Source organism: Impatiens glandulifera, chromosome 1 (assembly GCF_907164915.1).
Source record: "Impatiens glandulifera chromosome 1, dImpGla2.1, whole genome shotgun sequence".
NCBI lineage: Eukaryota > Viridiplantae > Streptophyta > Magnoliopsida > Ericales > Balsaminaceae > Impatiens > Impatiens glandulifera.
The window spans coordinates 76,131,139-76,141,304 of record NC_061862.1 but is presented as its reverse complement, the minus strand read 5'-3'; the positions used below and the strand labels follow the sequence as shown (position 1 = coordinate 76,141,304).

At 30.7% G+C, this 10,166-nt stretch overlaps 2 protein-coding genes across 2 annotated transcripts; both read right to left on the bottom strand.

Annotated features, from left to right (window-relative positions):
* Nucleotides 1–257: 257 nt before the first annotated feature.
* Nucleotides 258–1,552, bottom strand: LOC124921636 (signal peptidase complex subunit 1-like). Its single transcript, XM_047462312.1, has 2 exons — nt 1,486–1,552; nt 258–724 (listed from the first exon to the last, which is right to left on the bottom strand). Exon 2 carries the CDS (start codon nt 689–691, stop codon nt 413–415), a length of 279 nt encoding a protein of 92 aa, XP_047318268.1. The 5' UTR covers nt 692–724; nt 1,486–1,552; the 3' UTR covers nt 258–412.
* Nucleotides 1,553–5,662: 4,110 nt separating this feature from the next.
* LOC124918943 (F-box protein At5g51380-like) lies at nt 5,663–8,190 on the bottom strand. The gene is made up of 2 exons (XM_047459020.1): nt 6,704–8,190; nt 5,663–6,150 (listed from the first exon to the last, which is right to left on the bottom strand). The coding sequence occupies exons 1-2, from the start codon at nt 7,876–7,878 to the stop codon at nt 5,886–5,888; spliced, it is 1,440 nt and encodes a 479-aa protein (XP_047314976.1). The 5' UTR covers nt 7,879–8,190; the 3' UTR covers nt 5,663–5,885.
* Between the last annotated feature and the right edge of the window lie 1,976 nt (nt 8,191–10,166).

Below are 10,166 nucleotides of genomic sequence, written 5' to 3'. Positions count from 1 at the left end.
TAATTATTTATAAATATAATTTCACTTATATTTGTATAAAATTGATAACTCGTAAAATCTTAATATCATCAATTTCAATTTCGTAAAAATTTAACAAGTTAAAATTGTAAAATCACATCTTAAAAATTAAATCAAAATTGTAAGTGTCTTTTTTTACTTCAATCTTAAGAACCATTATCTATACAAATAACATGAACTACTAATATTTAAATTTTGTTATATTTAAGCATACTTGAAGGGAAGGAAACAAACATATATCTGCAAATCAGAAACATATTATGAACAAAACAAAAAGGTCAAGAACAACTCCAATTCAAAAAGTATCATATGACTGATGTCCTTTGCAACAACTGAATGTATTTAACTCGCAATTGTTTGTAAGATAAAAGAAAATTCCAAAACTCAACTTAGCCTACTTCTTTGCAACTTTCTTCTTAGGACTAGAATTACCAATAACCGGTTTTGGATGTTTTTCAGCTTCACTAGGATCCAACCATTTTAGAGGATGACGATTGTAGAAAGGCCAATTGGGAACAGTAAGTAAAGTGGTGAATCCCAAACCATATGCATATGTCATCAACATTGTCCTAAATGAACCTTGAACATATCCTATTGCAAATGCCACCACTGCAAAGCTTACAAGTAGAACCTGCATTAGAAGTTCTGCTAATTTTTGTCCTTGCCAATCCATCTATTCTGGTATAGGTTATTGTATTTGAGTTCTCTGCGAAGAAAATGAAATGGGTAAGTAATTAACTCAATGGCAAAAGGGAAGCAATTGAAAGAAGAGAATGGGAATCAAACATTTAGTTAACAATGAAGATTCTGACTTGTGGTGAGGATGATGTGATCTTTTCTTGTTGAAGGTTATTATAACAACACTTCAATTTATATAAAAGAACACAATTCCAAAATTTCGATGCAGAACATTGATCAAAATGAAAGCCATATTGAATCAGAATCATTGGGCTACAAATAAATGAGATAACTCTGATCCATATCTCATTTGCAATGACAATCAGCCAACAAATGGATCTTATCTTGATTCTTGAACATTAACAAACTTCACAGGATGAGAATTCATTATGTAATAAAAAAAAAAATTACGAATTTACTGTTAACTTGAAACTTAAAAATGTTATCATGTCAGTGAAATCATAGTTCTTTGAACTAATTTAACTTAATACATTGACCTAACCCCAGGAACTTAAGATTTATCCAACATAAAGTACAATTGTAAAGAAGAACATAAATGAATTAATATCAACTGCACAGTCGAATTCATAGATCATATGATATGAAAGGAAGGAAGTCGAATCACTTCCCTCTATAGAGGAATTAATTGGGTTTTTACGTGATAGAGAAATCAGTAAATTCTCAAGTCGATCTAAATGGATCCAAGGATAAAGAAATCACGCGTTTCAAATCGCGCGAAGAAACAAGTATAATCATAGACTGTGTAGATCGAACAAAAGATAACAGTACCTTGCCTTGGATGATTCTGATATGGAGTGGATAGAATTCCTTAGGTAGAGAGAGAGATAGAGAGGAGAGAGAATATTGAAGAACGATTTGCCCTTATTTATTATATGTATGACGCGTCCATGTAAAGGGAGAATCCACGTAGGACTTCAATGGTCAAAAACCCGCCAATTACAGTATCCCACGTCAGCTTCATGACATCAAAGAGTTTAAATAATAAAACCTCCTCTTTTTCAAGTTAGCCTCTCAACAATTTATTTTTATAATTCTGACCCTTAAATATCGATGATCAACCTATTATTATTCTTAGAACATCTCTAACAGATACCCAACTCAAACCTAAACCACATTTTCTTTTGGGTTTTTCACTATTTTCTCTATTGCAAACAAACACACACACACACACATATATATATATATATATATATATATATATATATATATATATATATATATATATATATATATATATATATATATATATATATATATATATATATATATATATATACACACGTTTTCACTATTCATCAATCTCAAAAAATAAAATTCTTATACATTAAGCTTATTTATATAATTTCTTGTTTTAATTTATTTATATAAATCATTTATATAATATTTTTTATATAACATAAATTTATAATAATGTTCAAAATTGATAATAATGTTTAAAAAAATTATAATAATGTTAATATATATATATAATAATATTTAAAAAAATATTTTTTAGTTTGTGTATTTTAATTTTTTAATTATTAATAAAAAAATTAATTAATTTATAAACAAATTTAAAATAATGGGGTGATATTAAAATATTATGATGTAATTTGTAACATTGTAAAATATAGGAGTGATATTAAAAAAGTTATAAAAGTTGATGTAAAGAAAAATATTATAAGAATATTTTGTTGGGTTTGAGAATGAGTTTTTTGGTTAAAGAAGAATTATTGTTTGATGGGATATTTATACCAAAATGAGTTTAAAAATGAATTTTTCGGTTGGAGATGGTCTTAGGATTGTCAATTAGCTACTCTTTTTTGAAATTAAAACCGGGGATGGAATACCCTTGTGAAGCGAATTCCAGAAGGTACGAGAATTCTCAACCATATTCATTCGTTACAATTCAATGATCGTGAGGATTCTCGGGTTTATAAAGTTGAAAGTGAAGGCAAGTTTGTATCAGGATTAGCGTGGGATTTGGTTCGTGCTAGAGGAGAGACAACGTCATGGTTTAATTTGGTGTGGTCTTCGAAAGTTATTTCGAGACACCAATTTATCTTGTGGTTGGTGTTTCGTGAGTGGTTAACTACGCAGGATTGGATTAAGAGGTACCTGAATATCCCAGGTACAAAATGTCTATTATCCGTGGAAAATAAGGAGAACATAGACCATTTTTTTTTTTTGGAGGATGTCCATTCGCATCCTTGCTACAGGAATAGATTCTTCACATCTGAGGGTGATCTTCTTAGTTTTTCAGATGATTAAATTGATATTAAAGAGTTAGTTCTTATTAAGGTAAATGACAACAATTATTTTTGTTCTAATGTTTTCAAGTGTTTATTATCATAATTGTTTATCATATTTGGATGGAGTGAAATACGAAAACCTTTTAAGAACTCGAAGGCATCTTGAGCAAATTTGGAGGAATGTTATTTTTCATGGAAACTGACTCATCCATATATAACAATTCTCAGTGGCGGACCCAGAAATATTTTCTCGGGGGGGCCAAATACCTAATAACGTAGCATTTTTTGGCTATCAAATAAATGTATTTTTTAATTAAAATTTTACTCGATAATTACATAAAAATACTAATAAGCACAATTACTAAATTATTCTTGTCCATGAGTCGGTACAAAAGAAGACAAATATCTTCATTACGTTGACTATATTAATCAATCAATTCAAGAAAATTTCCTTTATTTGATGAACTACTTGACTCATCATGTCCTCGAAAAGGTAATCCTTGCCTCAATAGAAAACGTGTTACATCAAATATTGTCGTTAAACATGTGTGATAATTTATTTCTATATCACGACCATGTGTACGTAAAACGTTTCTCACGTTATGTCTTTGATCTTAAAATGATTCAAATTGAATTCTAGCTTCATTATGACAATTATTTGAAGTTCTCATATGACGATTGAATCTTTCTAATGCTCTTTTCCAATTTTTGTACTCATCTCCTATAAATGTATCATCTACGTTTTCTCTATTTAAAGGTTTAAAAAGATAACACCAAAAACAAAATGATGCATCTTTTGATATGCTATATTCTAACCATGTATATTTGATCAGTAACATTAGACTCATTAGTAGGCTCATTAATTGGTTGAGAAGACTCATGCTGGTCATATGATGTAGAAGTACAAATTCGTTTATAGAACATCTTCATTATTCTATATCCTACATAAAATAAATGATTAAAAATAAATGTGTCACAACCCCTAAATAAAATCTAACAAATACATTTATTTGTTGAAATAATTTAAAATTAATTTAAAATTAAGAAATATAAAATAATATTTTACCCTTATAATTATATAAATAGTTATTTTATCATTATATTTATAAGTAATTTGTATTATTAATTATATTAAAATTAATAAAATATATATATATATAAATAAATTATAATATAAATGTAGTTTTAAAATAAATAATAATATTATATGATTTTCATTATTTTATATATAATTCTTTATATTTTAACTTATATAAATAAATGTTATTTATATATTAACTAAAATTTATGTATTATTATAAATATTGTATTTTAGAAAAAAAAAATTTGTATAAAATAAAATATTAATAATAATTACAAAATTATATTTGAAATTAGAATACTATAATTATGAATTAGTTTTTATAAAAGGAAGGGTTAGTTTATTATAAATAGTGTTTGTATAAAATAAGGTTATAATTAAAAAAATGTTAGAGGCAGGGTTTGATCACCTGACCTCTACTATACATTTTAGCTCCAAAACCACTGAGGCAAAGTCTTATTTGATAAACATATATATATAATATCTAAAAAGTTTTACCCTGGTTGGGGGAGGCCTGGCCCCCCAAGGCCCCCTTTAGGTCCGCCACTGACAATTCTCACCAATGAGCGAAATTGATTGATTTGTCAAAGATAAAGATGAAACATTACTTTGAAAGAAGTACTGGCCGGACCTCCATCAATGGAAGTAGCCGAAGCAAGTTGCACTTTACTAATTGAGAGTGGCTATCTCTGAGGAAGATGCCGAATGAATGGCAATGGAGTGAGAGCCCAAAGAATGTCAGATGCAAAGCCCCGCACCTCATTGAGATCATATTGGCATACTTCCCCCAATAAAAAGAGCTGACCCCATTGAAGACGAGAGTGAGGTTCAACAAGGCGATTTCTCACTAATTTTATTTCATTCACAATGAGTTAATTTATACATATTGTTTGTCTCATACTCTATTTGCAAATTGTTCATTATTTGAGTAAAAATTCTTATATAAACTACCATTGATCCCATACTCTATTTGCAAAACTATACTTTTTAAAGTTGAATTTAGTATGAATTTAAATTAGAAAAAGTCTAATAAATTAATATATGTATAACTAATTATGATATATTTCATAATAATCTTTAAATAATTGAAAATATAAAATGTTTATAAACAAATTTATTAACATTTCTTCATTCAATTTCAGATATAAGTGTTTTCAGGTTTTATAAAAAAAATCTTTTATTTTAAATGATCAATGCAAAAACATGATAAAATTAACGAGAAAAAAGGGGGAAAAAGATATGACATAATTCTAAGACATCAATATTAACTCAATCTAAAATCATTAAAGATTATACGATTTCTTTAAAAGCAAAATAATCTACTAGAAGATGGATATTAACTCAATCTAAAACAATCACTCTAAAAATTAATCTAAAATTATTAAAGATTATACAATTTCTTTGGAAGTAAAATAATCTACTAAAAAATGAATATTAACTTAATCTAAAAGCAAAATAATCTACTTGAAAATAGATATTAACTCAATCTAAAACGAACTACTCTAAGTTCTTAATAAAGACCTTATACTCTCAATTTTCTACAACAAAAAATCGTTTAAAATTATCTTATCGAAAACGTGTAACAGTGTATTTCAATAGGAAATGCATGCTTTGATTTAATAACCCATCCATATATGTTAATATAAATAAAAGAGTCTAACTAAGATGATATTCTTATACAAAAAAAAAAACTTTTACAAAGTACATGAGTAATAAAGAATTAAGACCTAAACAGAGAGCATATGCATTATTCTCTGCTAGTTCTTCACTGTCTTCATATACTACTCCATTACAGAAGATTCTTCTTCCTACTTGTTCACACCAAGAAACAAAAACAGTATGGTCAAACCTCGTCTTTACAAGTTGAAAGATCGCCCACCTTTTTTTCCCACACCAGTTCCTTCGAGGCTCGATGACAGTAAGGATTTTGAATCAGGTCTCCATTTTAACTCCTTTAGGACCGAAAACAAAGATATCAACTCCGGGCTGATTTCACCACCCTTTATATTGTTACAAGAGCCAACTTTCAATCTTTCTAGTTCTCTCCATGTAAGTACTACTGCTTCAAATCCATCACCCGATAATAACGAACATCCTTCAATTGAAAGATATCGAACCCACCTACAATTATATCCATTCGTTCAATCCAATGCAGATAATAAATGAAACACTCAAATCATATTTGATGAAATCTCATCAGCAATTAAATCATCAACTAAATTACTACAATACCATTACTTCATTTTATATAACATTTTGAAATATTAAATACAAAGAATATTTTAGTCATTTAACCCAAATCATCACATTTTCATAGAAAAAAAATCATGCCTGAAAAAACTATTTTATTGTAGAAAAATCTTGTTTGATGTAGTTCAATGAAAAACAATTTATTTAGGTGTTTCACCCAATTACATCTTCATCAAACAAAGGGTGTTTTGGTATTTTATTAATAATTTCAGAGAATGAAGTGATGGATGATGGGATAGTGGTTTTATTTCAAATAATCCAAGCTCAAGAAATACTACAGGATTTCAAAATTTGTCTGATTTCGAGTTCATTTCCAAAAATCCACTGAAACCGCATACAAAATTGATACCACATTTGAAATATTCGAACTTCCAAATTGATTAAGCAAAAAGGCATACATGTATATATATATATATATGTATACCTGCAATTACTTGCAAAGAAGAAGACGTTGTCATCCAATCCCCAACAGTCATCAAGAACAAGCTTCCTAACAGTTTCGCAAACCACAAACAATGCTCTCACGCCTTCCTTATCTTGCATTCGACACTGCTGCAGATGCAATTCATCTAGCGTTTTACAAGAACCGAGGTGCTCATCTGGGCCTGGGTTTAAATCAATGTTCTTACAAGATTGAAGTTTCAATGTCTTCAAATTCGTACAATAAGAGATAGCTGCAAGCCACCCTCCATCCATTCTGTGATCATGTAAAGTCAGCTCTTCAAGCATGTGACAGCATTGACCTATGGCTTTGATCCCATCAAAACTACCTTCACAACCAACAAGTTCCAGCTTCACAAGCCGTTTGCATCCTTGAGCCACAATTGTTAATCCAATGTCAGAAACTACTGAATCGTAAAAACTATTGACATGGCCGATCAATTTCAGAATCTGTAAATTATGGCATTTGGAGATTCCAATCAGTGATGAATCAGAACAACAATGGAGTTCTAATTCCTGCATTGTTAAACACTCCTCTGCAATACAAGATAGAACTTCTTCACTTCCAGCTATTGTGACAAGCTTGCTTAGATTAGGGCATCCTTCTGATAGGATTCGAACACCTTTATCTATCATATTAGGGTGTAAAACATCTTGTTTCTTAATAAACCCACCAACTGAAAAGCTTGTATCGAGATGAACTTGTACAAATTTATGGGATGCTACAATCCCAGAATTCCTAGGACATCTTATACACGCCCTAACTAAATCAACACATGTAAGATTCGGGAATCGATAAGTCAGCCGACCTGATTCGAGAAAATCCCAATCTAATAACTTCACTGACCTGAGAAGACGACCGCTTAACTTAGTCCACCGCTTGCAAACAGCCGAGTTAGAGATGTGTTGGGATTCAGGCAGTTTGGAGAGAATCAAGAGAAGAAGCTCGTCCGAGAGGGGAGAAAAGGAATCAAGCCCCGATTCATGATCAATTGCGGCTAGGGTTTCATCTGGTTCTGATGGCGGCGTGTAGGAAAGAGATAAACGACGCATTTTGACTGCAACATTCTTCAGCGTTTGATCATTTAGCCAGAGGTCTGATAAGCTCAGACGCCTCCTTGACCTTGGCATGAAATTCTTCTCCGGCACAAGTGACATCTAATAATAAGAAGGTTAGGGTTTCGAGAATAAGAAACTGTTTCTTCGAATTCAGAACAGGGTTTCAACATTTTCCACCTTTATCACGACGCTACATTCATTTGAAGGAGAATTAAATAACCCAGGGCTTAAAATCAATAACTTGAACTTCAAATGATCAATAATTTAATAATTGATTCTCTTCATTACCCTTTACTTCTCCCTCCTTCAATTTCGTTTCTTTTTACCTTCCTTTACTAGGGTTTCAAAGTTACAGCTATCCCGGGTCGCCGGCGGCGGTGAGGTCTCTCTCTTTCTCCTTCTCTTTCTCTCTCTCTATATAATCTTATATATATATATTGAGTAGAGTAGATGAGATGAGATTAGATTAGATTTGTGGGGCTCTAACCCTTCAAACCATAATTTGGTGCACTTAATGATATGAGATATGTAAAAGGCTGGGAAAAACACACGAGGAAGCCATAGCCGCTTTTCTCAAACCGGACCCAATCATGATAGGCCATGTAGGCCGGTTTGCTGACATATTAGATCATGATTGGTTGTTGAATAACAAGAGTTTGGCCAAATTTGTTTTAATCAAAAATACTTTACTTTAATTTTAACTATCACTAAAAAAAATATATTTATATATATATATATATAAATAGAATAAAAATTGAATATTTTGATAAATGGGTTAGTGATGTAATAGACAAGAGAATGATAATATTTAATTTGTATGATTTATTTGGACTGAATAAAGTCTTATATCATCTTTTTAGTAAAATAATGTTTTGATTTATTAACTCAATTATTTTGTTGGGTTAACATTAGTTGACAAATAACTCAATTTAGAATTAAAAAAAATAAATGATTGAAAATAATATATTAAAACTATATAACTCATTAGGGTAGTTCAACGTTAAGAGTCGCACTTAAGAGATTAAAAGGTTATGAGTTTGATTCTTACTTAGAAAAACGACTTAAGTTGTGAAATTGACAGGGACAAAAAAACTCTAGAGATTTCACGGCACGATCGGAACGAATGACACAATCGACACGATCATCACCAACGGAAAAACAACACGATCGGCATGGTATCAAGGTCACGGTTTCGCTTGTTGTGGTAGCGATTGCTAGTCGATCAAACTCGTTTGTCAATTCGACAACGTGCGCACAATCGGCACGAACGACATGGTATCGACTCTAATAAATAGGTCGTTTATTCATCTGCAAAACTTGGTTGGAAGGTTAGGGTTTTTAGTTTACCATGTTCTGTAATAGTTAGGGTTTCTAGTGTACCCTATTATGTTATTGCTCTGTTTTGTTGTTGTGTTCTTCTATTCATCAAAATGGAAAAAAGAAAAGCAATAAAAATAAGGAAGTCAAAGAATTTGTGATGGAAGGTTTAAGGGAGGTAGCTGAAAAAGAAATCGATAGGATTGCCGAAGAAATTATCCATGAAAAACAGGAATGCAGCAAAGGTAAAGAACCAATTACTAATATAAATTCTGAATAAAATGCAGTAGGAAAATAGGAGGAAAATGAAGGAATATGGAAGATTGGGTATAATGAAAGAGCAAACCTTTTTGGACTTAAAAATCAAATCACAAAGCTACTGATGCATGCAAAGAAATGAGAGATTGTGCTCAACAAAGAGAAAATACAGCAAACAATCGTCCAATTGAATATACATTATCTTCAAGATTGGAACCTACTAAAGAAGGAAGAATACGAAAAGATAGTAAACTGGTTAGTGGAAACAATGAGGGAGCTAATGAAGTCCCCAAAATCAAAGACCTATACTATCATGAGCGATTCCAACTGGAAGGTAAATGAAGTCTGGAAAAAGAATGCAGAAAAGAAAGCAGAAGATCATTCATACAAAGGTCAAATCTACTTGGGTGAGTTTAAAACGAAAGTTGAGATTCTCAACTCTCCTTTTGAATTTAAATTGCCCACTGAAGTGAATGAGAAATTCATTAAAGAATGGGAAAATGTAGTTGTTGGGAACTACATAGAAAAGAACCGTGTATCTTTTCCAAACACTAAGGAATCACTAATGAAACAATGAGAGCGGAAGGGATTGAAGAAGGTTTCTGTAAACATCAATGAACTCTATTTTCTACAATTCAAAAAGGGAACAAACTTAGATGATATTCTGAAAATTGAGCATACTTATATTGGATCAAACTGTATGAAGTTGGAGAGATGGTCTGAAGAATTGAGTCTTCTAAGCAAGTCAAAAAAACAACCCAAATATGGTTCAAACTTAGGAACATCCCAACACACATGTATAATGCAGAAAC

Excerpts from the sequence above, each read along its gene's own strand:
- LOC124921636 (XM_047462312.1), bottom strand. The coding sequence starts at position 691 with ATGGATTGGCAAGGACAAAAATTAGCAGAACTTCTAATGCAGGTTCTA.
- LOC124918943 (XM_047459020.1), bottom strand. The coding sequence starts at position 7,878 with ATGTCACTTGTGCCGGAGAAGAATTTCATGCCAAGGTCAAGGAGGCGT. Across the intron at positions 6,151-6,703 it reads TTCTTTGCAAGTAATTGCAG|GTGGGTTCGATATCTTTCAA; the intron begins GTATACATATAT and ends ATATAATTGTAG.